This window comes from Hippopotamus amphibius, chromosome 8 (genome assembly GCF_030028045.1).
Source record: "Hippopotamus amphibius kiboko isolate mHipAmp2 chromosome 8, mHipAmp2.hap2, whole genome shotgun sequence".
NCBI lineage: Eukaryota > Metazoa > Chordata > Mammalia > Artiodactyla > Hippopotamidae > Hippopotamus > Hippopotamus amphibius.
The window spans coordinates 134,793,258-134,807,109 of record NC_080193.1 but is presented as its reverse complement, the minus strand read 5'-3'; the positions used below and the strand labels follow the sequence as shown (position 1 = coordinate 134,807,109).

Sequence of the window (13,852 nt, the reverse complement as noted above, 5' to 3'; positions counted from 1 at the left end):
ACTTGCATTCAAGTCCACGTGCTCCACAAGATGGGGAATGGTTCCGGGGATAAGACACACATCCACTGCTCCCTTAGCCCCTACGTGCTTCTCACATAGTGGGAATCTGATGTATAAGGTACATATTTCTGGTACAATGCAGTCCTAAGTACAAACTATCCACTGCATCCAAAAACGAACAAACAAAAAACCCACGACAATTTGCCAATGACTGAAGAAAAATGGTGGTACCATCCAAAGACGCCGTGTCTGTATGTAGTAGCATTTATGAGCAGTTTAAGGGATGTTCAGGGGTAACCTGATGCAAAGGTTTCCACCTTACGTTCTGAGTTTTTCATTTACCTGTGTAAGGAGCAGGTGTGTAACCCTGTTCTTGTGCTTAGCTTCAGACAATTAGTAGCTGTCTGCTCAGCTTCCACTGGAGTTTTGCTCTCACTGCCCGGTACACGCATTTGGACCATGTGGAGCACTTACTCTCTATCAGCTTCATGAAAAGCTTCTCATTTCCATGAAGAGCTCACAGGAGCTTCAGAGATTATTGAGGCAGGGCACCATCATGAATCTGACCTTTTTTTCTTTACCTAAATGTCTCTTTTCTGCTAAGAACTACTGCTTTCTTAAACCTTTGCGCTTGCATCACCAGTTCTATGAGCTGGCTTCTTTACAGGGCAATTTTACAGACATAATTTTAATTACTTCACACGAACCATATGCAAACCAAAAGAAGATGAATAACACGAGTAGTTGATGGCAGAGCTGGAAATGGAAACCAGACAGTCGGTCAGTCACTGCATTATGCTGCTTTCACATCCTATTCACAGGGAACAAAGCCTGCTGCACATCAAGAAGACGTATGCTTGCCAGAAAGCATACAGATCTGAGGATGAAATTCCACTGGGAAGCATCTGGCTGAGGATAGGGAATCAAGGGGGCCAATTCTCTGAGAACGGGCCACTGAGTCAGATGAAGGAAGCTGAAGATGGGCTCTAAGGCAGATGGTTACAGTGAGACAGCAAGTACCAAAGGAGAGCTTGTGTACCAGGCCCTACACTTTACAGTCTATGTCTCAATTTCACTTACCCTATAAGAGAAGTACCATTATTACCCCCATCGCCCAGATGAAGAAACACCTATAATTTGGCCAAGCTCACCAAGTGGGAGGTGAATATAGTTCCAACCTGCCCTAAACTGGAGTGGATAGAGATGTGTACCTACCAGGATCATTAACAACTCAGCTAAAACCAGAAACTCACAAGTCCCTAACTTATGATGGATAACATTCTCCTAGGCTTTTCCAAAAGTCAACTTGATCTGAGTAGGCCTATACCTATTAAAGAAATTTAATCAATAATTAATAACTTTCCAAAACAGAAAGCACCAAGCCCAGATAGGTTCACTAGTAAATTCTACTAAACGTTTAAGGAAGAAATTATACCAATTATCTACAATGTCTTTCAGAGGATAGAAGCAGAGGGAATACTTCCTAACTCATTCTAAGAAGCCAACGTTACTCTCATATCAAAACCAGACAAAGACATTATAAGAAACCCACAGAACAATCTCTCATGAGCATATATGAAATAAAAATTCTCAACAAAATACTATCAAATTGACTCTAAGAATGTATAAAAAGAATTATACTTCACAATCAAGTGAGATTTATCCCAGGTATGCAGGCTGGTTCAATATTAGGAAGTCAATTAAGAAGATTAGCCACAGACAAGGAGAAAATATTTGCAAAAGATGTATCTGATAAAGGACTGTTATCCAAAATATACAAAGAACTCTTTAAACTCAAGAATAAGAAAACTACCTGACTTTAAAAATGAATCAAATCTTAACAGATACCTCATGAGAGAAGATATACGGATGGCAGATAAGCATATAAAAAGATGCTCCACAGCATGTATCATCAGGGAAATGCCAATTAAAGCAATGAGACACCATCATACGTCTATTAGAATGGCCAAAATCCAAAACGCTTACACCACCAAATGCTAGTGAGGATGTGGAGCCACAGGAACTCTCATTCACTGCTTGTGGGAATGCAAAATGGGTACATCAACTTCAGAAGACAGTTTGTTGGTTTCTTATGAAACTAAACACTCTTACTATATGATCTAGCAATCATGCTCCTTGGTATTTACTCACCTAAAGGAGCTGAAATCTTATGTCCACACAAAAACCTGCACACAGATGTTTACAGCAGCTTTATTCATAACTGCCAAACCTCAATGCAACCAAGATGTCCTTCAGTAGATGAATGGATAAATAACCATGGTACACCCAGACAACGGAATATTATGCAGCACTGAAAAAAGGATGAGCTATCAAGCCACGAAGGGACCTTAAATGCCTATTACTAAATGAAAAACCCCATCTGAAAGGCTACATACTGTATAATTTCAACTATATGACATTCTGGAAAAGGCAAAACTATGGAGACACTAAAAAGATCAGTAGTTGCTAGGGGTTTAAAGTGGAATGGGGAGGGAGAGACGATTAGGTGAAGCACAGAGGATTTGGGGGGGGGGGGGGGCAGTTAAAGCTCTGTAGGATACCACAATGATGGATACATGTCATTATACATTTGTCCAAACTCCAGAGAATGTCTAACTCCATGATAAAGATGTGTCAATACAGATTCATTGACTGGAACAAATGTACCCTCTGGTGAGGGATATTGACAACGAGGGAGGCCATGCACATGTGGGGACAGGAGTAAATGGGAAATCTCTGTACCTTCAGTTTTGCAGTGAACTTAAAACTGTTGTTACATAAACTCTGTTTTAAAAAATGTGAGCTCATTAACTTGCCGCTAAGGACCTTTGGCCAATAAAGGAGCATTTGGTTGGTTAGAGAAGCAATAAAGAAAGGCATGTCTCCTTGGAAGAGTTTCCTAAATTTTATTTCTGAGAACCCTAGTACAGAAAAGAGGTTCCATTTGTAACTGTTAGCTAGTGATTTTAGATAAGCCCCCAGAGGCAAAGCGTACTGGTTTCCAGGCTCCTGGCCTGAATAACGAAGATTTTTCTCGATGGTCCCGGTTTTCCTTTTGTAGGCCACTCCAGCTCTTACAGACCTCTCTTCTGGAGATCACCGTTCCACGTCCACTTTCGCTTCTCAGCTCCAAGCTTTGTGCACCTTTACCCCTCTGCCTGGAACACAGCCAGCTGCTCCTGCCAACCCACCCGCAGACTTGCTTCACTACAAACCTGAGGATTCAGGCTGGAATGTCAATCCTTCCTTCCTGTCAATTTTGACCTCAGACTAACTTTCATTAATTTTAGATATGGGTGCAATAGCTTCCATGGGTTTCTGTGACTTCCGTGGTTCTCTGTGAATCAGAAATGATCAAAAAGAAGAGATTCCCACCACCACTGCCTCTGCCCCCATCTATTTTCTTGAGGTAAAAACCCTCATTTCTGAGCACGGCACTGGGTTTGCTCTAGCCTCCATCTGACACCACCACAGGGTGCAGCTGGCACTGCTGTAAAGTGTGACTGGATAAAACCTCCAGTCATCATTAACTGCAGGTGGCAGGAGACACGCAGCAAAAAAAAAAAAAAAAATGCCAGAAGCCTGAGAAAATAGGAGAGTGACAGAAGCACAGAAAAGGAGGGATGAGAAGGCTGCTGACAGCCCAGCTGCGAAATACTCCTCCTTGCTCATCTCTGATGATAGCAGTCCTGAGAGAGGTAGGACCTTCATTCAGCATCAGTTCTCTCTCGATATGAGGAAAGGTATGTTCCCAGCTTTACAAACGCAAGATACTGTGACATTTAAATTGCTTATGTGTCCATTAGCATTTTCAACCAATCACATGGAGCTGATGAAGGTGGACTGCCAAAATCCTACTCACTTGAATAGGTGCATATCGGTGCCCCATCACCAGGGTAACTGTCTGAAGGAAGTGATTTAGATCCTGTTTCCAAGGCTTCCAAGGGGAAACAAAGACAAGATCCAAAGACAAGGAGCTCACGGAATGTCAGGGCAGAGAAATGCCACGAACGGAAGTGCAGGGGGAGGAGGAAGCACAGTGCTACAGGTGTCTGGAACAAGAAGTTTTTTCTCAGATAGGGAAAAGGAGAGACATAAAGAAAGGCTGGATGAGGCAACAGATGCAAGCCACACCTGAGATCAACTCAGAAAAAGAAAGTTTTGATCTAGGACAGAGGGAGGAGAATAAGCAAAGGGGAAGTGGAACAGAAGGGCTGGTTTGGGCACAGCAGTGACTTAATCCCTCAAAGTCCATTCAGTGAGAAAAGAACTGACTTGCCAATGAACAGTGCTGGGACAACTGGATATCTGTCCTCATGTGAAAGAATGAAGGTGACACCCCTACCTCACACCATTCACAAAAATTGGACTTAAAAAGGCTTCTAGACCTAAATGTAAGAGTTAGAACTATAAAACCCTTAGGAGGACACACAGGCATAAATCTTTGTGACCTTGAACTAGGCAATAGTTTCTTGGATACAACATCACAAGGACAATGGCAAAATATTAATAAACTGGTCTACATCAAAATTTGAAACTTTTGCCCTTAAGACAATAGTATCAAGAGTCCAGAAGGGAAGAAGATATTTGCATTTTGCATAACTTGTACCTAGAATATACAAAGAATTCATCAATTACAATGAGATCCCAGTTCACACATACTACAGTGGCTGTAATAAAAAAGATTGATAATAACAAGAGTTAGCAAGGATGTGGAAAAACTGGAAACCTCATACTCTGCAGCTGGGAATCCAAAACAGTGCAGTCATGTTGGAAAATAATTTGGCAGTACTTCAAAAAGTTGAACATAGAAAAAAATACCAAATTGTACACTCTAAATATATGCAGTTTATTGTATGTCAACTGTATCTCAATAAAAGTTCTTAAAAAAAAAAAACGAAAAATCAAAAGTGCTTTGCTGTCTTAAAGAGAAAATGCCTAATGTTTTCATAATGAAACCCAACCAAAAGGAAAAAAATCAGGGGATTTAATGTGGAAATAGTGATCACTGTAACTGTATGAATCGAAACAAAACTGGTCTCCTGAGGGGGGAAAAAAAAAGGTTAAACATAGAGTTACCATATTAATCCAGTAATTCCACTCCTTGGTATGTACCCCAGAAAAAAATGAAAAGTTACAACCACACAAAAATGTATACACAAATGTTCATAGCAGATTATTATTCATAATAGCCAAAAAGTGGAAACAATGTCCATAAACTAAAGAAGGGATTTAAAAACACGACATACATAATACATACATGAAAGAAGTCAGGCAAAAAAGACCTCATACTGTATGATTCTATTTACATGACACACCCCAAACAGGCAAATCCATAGAGGGAAAAAAAACAGATTAATGTTTGCTTAGGGCTGTGGGGGGGGAGGGATTGGAGGGGAGTCGGGGAGGGAGAAATGTGGAGGAATTGCTATCACAAATGGATTTTTTTTTTTAAGGGAGATAAAAATGTTCTAAAATCAGACTCTGGCAACCACTGCACAACCCCGTGAAAATGCTAAAAACACTGAACCGTAAACTTTAAACAGATGAATTACATGACACGCAAACTATCCCAACACAGCTGTTTTTTTAAAAAAAATGCAAAGAGATAAATCATAATGGAAAAATATATAAATTTGAATTGAAAGAGCAAAAAATTTTTGTGAGTCATAAAACACGATAAACCTAATTAAATGGAAAATCATGAACTGGAAAAACTTTTGAATAATATACATGACTGATGGCCTTAAAACAAACAATAAGAAAGCTGTGGTAATTCAGTAAGAATTATATATTGCCCCAGTAGAAGAGGAGACAAATATCACAAGAATTCCAAGAAAAAAGTACAAACGACTAAGAAGTATATAATGATCCGTTCACAACATTAAATCAAAAAACTTTCAGCGAGTAATCCTAGTGTTATGGTCTATCCAATGAAAATATCAGAGATGCCTTTAAATATTAACATACAAGAACGTTCTTCTACGGTTCTCAGTTCTTTAGTGGGAAGCTGGGATCATCTTACATGCACATGCTAGGGGAGTGGACGAATACCTACTCTCATTTATTTACTACAGAAACAAGGCAGGAAAGAAATCCAACCACCTGTTAGAAGCGGTTGTCTTTCTAGGGGCACCAGGGGTGGACACAACCAAGATTTGCTATCTTTATTTTGTACATTTTTGCAATGACTTTTCCTCTACATTCTTTCTACAGTTTGGAAAATACAGATAACAAATATCTATGTATTTACCTTCATGGGAAAGGAATTTTATGAGATAATCATGTATTGTTTATCTGTGGTTCTCAAACGCTGCTACATATTAGAACCACCTGGGAAGATATTTTAAAATCCCAACGCCCAGGCCATACCTCATTCGCATTAAATCAGAAGCTCTGAAGGCAGGACCCAGGTAGCGGTCTTCTCTAAAATTTCTGGGTGGGATAGGGAGGGTGGGAAGGCATCACGGGAGGGAGGGGATATGGGAATACATGTATAAATACAGCTGATTCACTTTGTTGTACAGCAGAGACGGGCACAACGGTGTAAAGCAATTACACTCCAATAAAGAGCTTAAAAAAAAAATTCCTGGACGTGGTCACATGATACAGCCCAAATTGCGTGTGGGTGAACCAGGACCCACGGACAGGAGAATAAATGGCATTCAGAGGTCCTTAAGTTTACAGTGCAGCAAACCAAATGCACACAGGTCCGTGTGTGAGCACAGAACAAAGTGTGTGTGTGTCCTGGTCACGGCTGCACCGCAGTGAGCCACAGGCAGGGCTGCCCGCTCCTCGGAGGAGGCGATCATATAACAAGTCTGCAGGAGGAAACAAGAGTGTTGTCCAATTCACTGCAGCAGGAGGTATCATCCTTGCTGAAGGTCAGAGCCCTGACTGTGACCTGACCACTCAGAGGTGACGGCAGGGCTGAGAACTAGCTGGTTCTGCCACCAGACGTGTGCTGAGACGGTGTTCCCTGTGCTATCCTCCACCTCCCCGGGAAGAAGCCTCACCCATGCATGTGCGCATCACCTCCAGCCTATGGCCTCCCCACCGTGCACACAACCAGAACACAGTGTCACGTCATCTACAGCTCACGTGTCAACAATGTGCAGACAGAACAATGCAGACTGACACTGACACAGGAGAACATGCTGGGGCGGGGGGTGCTGGACTTAGGGCAACTTCTACCGATAACGTGCACATTAGGGCGCGTTCCGTAATGATGAGTCGCTGCTTCCACATCTGCAAAGAGGCCTGACTGGTTGTGCCCTAGAGGCCTTGCCAGCCCCAACCTGCCTATGGATCCTCCAAGATCCGCACAGGTAACAGAGACTGCGGCAACAGCTAAAACTGGAAGTCAGCTGAGTGTTGTTCTGACCATGAACTTGATCTTGATCTGACTCAGCTGTGATAATTCCCCTGCCACAGTACCATGGAAAGAAAGAAAATGGAAATTGAGAAGCACAGACAGAAGCAAAGTTCAAAAGAGGAGGGTTACAGGGTGACTTCTCTCAGCCTCCTCTTGCTAATTCTCAGTGGTCCACTGCAAGGCCTGACAAAGCACCTTCTAGCCTCGTCCATGCAACACTGTTCCCAGAAGATGTTGACTTCTAAACGAGGCCACTCAAAGAATGCTGGAGGGAACGTGAAATCAGTGTAGCTTTTTGTAAAGTGACTGGGCAGTATACACTAAGAATCTTTAAATCTTTAAAAATGCAGTCCATTTAGTTCAATAGTTCCACTTCCGGGAACCTGCCACTCTTGAAAGATCAGACGTAGGTAAAAGTTACTAAACAAAAATATTCACATCGGGAGTTCTGGAGACTCGATGCACAGCAATGTAAGTATATGTAACATGACTGAATTGTACATTTAAACATGGTAAAGATGGGAAATTCTGTTATGTGTAATTTTATCACAATTAAAAAATGCATAGGCATTTAATAGCAAAAACAAAACATCTTGGCTCATGCTACAATTTTTGTAAACTAAAAAATAACGTAAATATCTAACAGTCAGAAATTAGGTAAAAAAATCCATTACAGAATATTGAAACAATGGACATCAACTATCAAGTTCTTCAAGCAAACTGGAATGTGCACAGGATATGATATTCAGTGAAAAACGGCAGAACACATGTGGTCCTGGGTTTAGGAGGAATCCATTTAAAAAAAAAAAAAAAAACCTAGAAAGTGAAAATACCAAGCGTAATTCTGTCTCTACACTGGGATTTCCAAATTTTCTACAAGAAACAGTCCAGCGGGGTGAGGGAAGGAGGGCCTTGGTAGACATTAACTCATGGTCCAAGAATCAAAGGGCAGAATGACTTCTCCTTCACAGCCCCTCAGCTTTGAGGTTTTCCCCTTAAAGAAACAGACAGCCAGAGGGGTTTTCAAAACTGCTGCATCAGCTCTGTCAACTGAGACAGAACTGGGACTGGAGACAGCAGAGGTGCAAATACATCAGTTCCGCCCAGACGTTCCAAGACTGCCAGTGGATGCCTAAAACCACATAACACTGAACCCTATACAGACTTATGTATTTTCCTATGCACACATACCTATGATAAAGTTTAATTTATAAATTAGGCACAATAAGAGATTAACAACAATAACAATAAAATAGAATAGGGTCTCTCAAAGTATCTTATTGTACAAATTTAACACGTTTTCCATCTTAACAAAAGCAGTTATCACATACTGTGGCCGTAACTTCTACAGTTTGAGGTGTGAGAGCAAAACTAACACAAATTCTTTTCCTTCTTCACAATTTCATGTGTAGAAAATTCATTCCTACTGTAGATCTTAGCCACCTCAGCACATGATTTTTTTTTCTTTCCTTATTAAGTCAAGAACACTTTCACTTAAAGGAAGCACTGTCCGGCTTCTCTTCGGTGTATCCGAACTGCCAGCATCACTACTCTTGCACTTCAGGTCCATTTTTAAGTAAAGTAAGTGTTACTTGAACCCAAGCACTGCAATATCACAACAGTGGATCTGATGACCGAGTGGGCTACTCAGTGACTAATGGGCGGGACACACTGGACACAGGGACAATTCATGTCCCAGGCAGGACAGAGCGAGATTTCATCACAAGAGCTACTCAGAACAGCGGGCAATTTAAAACTAATGAATTGTTTACTTCTGGAATTTTCCACTTAATATTTTTGGACACTGACTGACCACAAGTAACTGAAACCACAGAAAGAGAAACCACGAACGACGGGTTAGACTACAAGCGAGGATGAGAAAAGCAGTATCACCCACTTTCCACCATCTGCTGTTTTACCCCATTCACAGTATTTTAAAAGGTTGCGTCGTGCCTCCTTTTCATCGTTTCATAATAGGCCCAAAGTGATCTGGGAAATGTAATCCAAATATCAAGTAACAAATGATATTCCTAATAAACCATCCACAGGAAATGGGCTTTGCTCTTCGCTGGGAGACAGAAGGATGCATCACAAATATTAATGAATTCTTAATCCAAAAAGGCTTGCAACAGCCACAGAACTACTTTAACCCTTGTTTTCATTACCAGAAAATTTTTTTTTCATTTAGAAAAAACAAAAAATTTGAAAGAGTACTCAGGAAACTGAATCTTCTGATTAGCAGTAAAAGAAAAATATAAATAAGGTAAAGCAAGGTGGGAGCAGAGTAAATAAAGACAATAACTAGCAACATAAGTGGAACGTCAGATGCTCAATTATGTGAAATGCAGGGTCACGTTACTGCAAGGTTAACGATGTTTTCTCTGCTCCCGCGTTCCCATGGCCCAGGAGCTAATCACCAAGTGTCCCAGTGCACAAACTTTCATCATTAACACCGGCTGTGTGGAGTGCCTGGGACAGGAGCTTATAGTATTTGACCTTTGCTAGAATAATAGTTTCAGTCCAACAGTTTCTTGATTAGCATCAATTAGTGAAGACTTTCTACCCAAACAAGTAAAACAGGTTTGGTTCTTGGCGGGGGTTTTTTTTGTTTTGTTTTTGTCTTCCACAAAAGAAAGAGAAAGGCGTCTGATCTTACAAATGAGCACAGACGTCATGGAGGTAATTTCAGAGCTGGGTCTGAAGCACAGCCTGATGCGGAGGGAAAACACAGGGCGCAGGGTAGGTGGGATGCGGGGGAGGGGGCAGGGCTCTCCACCTGTGGGCTCTGCTCACCACCATATTCACTGCATCACTAGCAGCAGCAGTGCTAGCTTTTTAAATAGATGGCTATTTTAAAACCCACTGCACATGCACAACCATATGTCAACTATTTTTACGGGCAGGTAGAACATCAGGACTCTAGATACTTTTCCAGCAATATGGTTTAAACAGAAATCTGTGTGTGTTCAACACTGTGGAAAAAACACTGTTGATTGTCTGATGTATCCTGAGTCACTGCCACTTTTAAGCAAGCATCTCCGCTGTTAACTTTCCTTTTCGAATTAAAATTACCAAGATAATGAAACCAATTACCCCTGCGAGACACTAATTTGCTGTACAAATGTGTGCAATCCACAAACACTGCCCCATCAGAGAAGACTCTGCCTAGTGTATTGAATTATCATCTGGACCAAACGCATCTAATATGGAGAACATTTCCTGCAATCCATTAAAAGGTTGAATATTGTGGAACTGACTACTCCTTTCTATTCACAAGGCCTTGCAAAGAACTTAGCAGAAATAAATTTATTCCTATGGAGAAAAACAAACTTTGGGATATTTTCTCAAAAACCAAAGACATCTAACTTGGTCAGGACACAGGAGACGAGGCCTTGTCAGGAATTTCTCTGCAGGTGTGCCTATAGCCTCAACTAGACCCTTCTGGCTTGCCACACTGCCCAACCTTGCCATGCCATTCACTGCTACCTAATGTCCCACTAAAATGCCACAAAATAAGTAAGTAAAATAGTAACTGTGAAGTGGTGAATGTGTTAGCTAACCTTATCGTGGTAATCATTTTGTAATATATGCATGTGTGTGTGTGTGTGTATATAAAATCACTACATTGTATACCTTACACTTACAGTTTCATGTGTCAATTATATTTCAATAAAGCTGGAGAAAATTTTTAAAGATTAAAGTCCCACTAAAACTAACACATATTTTTTTTTTATTAATAAAAGTACACCTAAAATGCAGTATTCCCCAGTGTCTCTCAGGTAGTCACCAATCCTAGGGCTTGAACAGCATCAATTCATTTTTAGTAGCACAAACTACAGGAGGGAAATCTATATCATATGTTTTATATAGATGAAGTACACTTGGAGAAGACATCATGCCTGTCCTCAACCATCAGACATAGGAAGCACACAGACACTAATTCAAGTAAAAGGGACAAATGATGAAGCCAATAAGAATGAAAGTAAAATGCTGTGCACAATTTGCAAAAAAGGAGTAATTCCAATGAGGTAACTAGCAAAAGAGGCAGTGTGGGAACTGGGATTTGAAAGAAGAGAAGAAATCTGACAAAGAGACACAACAGCAGGGGGAGGGCAAAGAGGAGGAAGAAAGGACATTCCAGGAATTTCCCCAAATACTGATAAACAGGTCACATTCCTTGGCACACACAGGAAATCACTTCATACCAAAAAGGTTTCCAAGTTCCAGCTAATGACTGGATTGTAAACAACGTTGTCCAAAATAAGAAAGTTCCAGAACAATCAAAGATTTTGGACACTCACCAATTCACAGCATCATTTCTAACATTCAGAGCTTAAGGTTTATGCTCTTAATTTTACCCCCACATAAACTGCAAATATCCACTACATGATTCAGAAATAATGCATATAACATCTCAAGTAATACACATATTTAAGAAATTAGAAAAACAGATACCAATTTCATAGTCCCAGGGCATATTTTAGAGCAACTCCAAACATGTTTACGTGTAATGTGAACAATTCTCACAGTGGCATATGATCATTCAGGCCCCAAGTTATCTTGCCCTCCTTAAACAAATACTCAGAATACTTAAAAGATCAAAGAACTTATATGATTCCAGGTACCAGCATTTTGGAAGGGCCTTCCTCACATCTGACTAAAGTTAAATAATGTTTGGGTTTTTATTGGTAAAGTTAAATGCAAAAGTTGGTAATAATAAGAGAAGCCAAAATACTTCATATAAGTAATCCGTAAGTCCCTTGTTCCATCCCTTTACAAGTCTGAATTTCTACCAACAATTAAATTTTATAGCTATTAAAATGCTGGATGATGTAATCAAGGAAAACACATCAGTATAGGACGCTGGGTAGTAATAAACAGACTGTTGTCAGATTACACTTGCCAAAATCCATAACTTGAAACACACCACAGTGAATTAAGATCATCGCATTTCCCTAGTTTGTGAATAAGAAAACAACACTGGTGGTTAATGTTAATATTGATACCGTGAATCTTTGTATGACAGAAGTCTAGCCTGGGCAATCAACATAGTTGCTATATAAGCTGAACTAAAGAAATTAATCTATTCAAATCTTTCTTTCTTTTTTAAAAAAGACTCCCTTCTTCCAGAAGTTACCGTAACAAAGTTATAACCTTCTTCCAGAAGATTTCTTGTAAGCACTAGTTTTGCCTAATTCCAATACATGTATTACTTATATAACCAAGAAGCTAGTTTGGGGGCTGTTTTGCTGCTCGTTTACCTGGGGACTTCTTGGTTGATCTTGACGGCACAGACTGAGACTGTCGCGGCATCAGAGGTGATGAAGGCAGAGACATGGAGACACCTTTGGCCAGGCTCACCCTGTAGGCATCCTCCACCACCGGAAGGCTGCTCACAGAAAACTCGCCACCGTGGCCAGGAGGCAGGACCGGAGGGGAAGCTTCTGGACCAACGTCGCCTCCTGGAGTGGAGAGGGAAAAGCTTAAGTTAGGCCATCCATGATAGCTAGATGCAAATTTAACTCCTAAGAACTACATTCGTAGAATTCCCATATGCCATACGTGTGTGCTGCATTTTTTTTTTTTTTAATGATTTTTTAAAAAGATTCTTCTCTCATCTCATCCACTTCATACTCTGCATGGCACAGGGTCCACCATCCTACAACTCAACCAGCCGTTAGTCATGAGACTGAACGCATGGCTCACCGATGAAGCAGATTCTCCTCAGTATTCAACCCCTAAATGAACTTAAGGACAAACAAGCTTACTATTATGAAAGTAAACATTCTAGGGAATTCCCTGGTTGTCCAGCGGTTAGGACTCTGCACTTTCACGCCAAGGGTGTGGGTTCCATCCCTGGTCAGAGCGCTAAGATCCTGCAAGCCACATAGCGCAGCCAAAAATAAAGAAATTAAACATTCTAGGATAGACATATATTAAAAAAAAAAAAAAAGAGGAGGCAATTGCAGTATAGAGAGGACACAACGGAATGTGTCGACTAGGACCAGTATCTCCAAAAAAGAATACAGCCGGTCCTCAAGCACTCAGATGATATGCTTCCCTCCTCAACCCCAGGCATATACAAAGAAGCAACCGAGATGCTGCAAGAAGAAGACATAAATCATTTTCCTGGTGATGAAAAAAGCATCTTCAAGCTCTGAATTATATACAGCGGAACTGGAAAGATATAGAAAATCTTCCACAAGCAAACTCCTCTCTCTGACGAAAGTTATCCAACTGGTCCTTACCACACCTTCCTGACTCTGAAAAATCAAGGCCTGGATTTGAACGTAAACCATCTGTTTAGCCAGGTGGGAACTCCATTTTTACAGATCTTTGTGTACAAGACTCAAAAAGGATGCAGCCCCAACTGTCAAGCTCCCAGCAGCATCACTGTCCTTGTTCTCCATGTTAGAAGGCAGGGTGAAGGAGAGGGGTAGCCTCTCCTCAGACCACGGGACACATTCCAAAGAGGGA

The 13,852-nt window shown here is 40.9% G+C and overlaps 1 protein-coding gene across 8 annotated transcripts in view; it reads right to left on the bottom strand.

Annotated features, from left to right (window-relative positions):
- TANC1 (tetratricopeptide repeat, ankyrin repeat and coiled-coil containing 1) overlaps positions 1-13,852 on the bottom strand; it is a 176,088-nt gene that overhangs the window by 114,413 nt on the left and 47,823 nt on the right. For all 8 annotated transcript variants that reach the window (XM_057745091.1, XM_057745086.1, XM_057745088.1 and 5 more), the window contains exon 4: positions 12,637-12,837. In XM_057745091.1, coding sequence (XP_057601074.1) covers positions 12,637-12,837 — 201 coding nt within the window. The remainder of the gene's footprint in view (positions 1-12,636; positions 12,838-13,852) is intronic.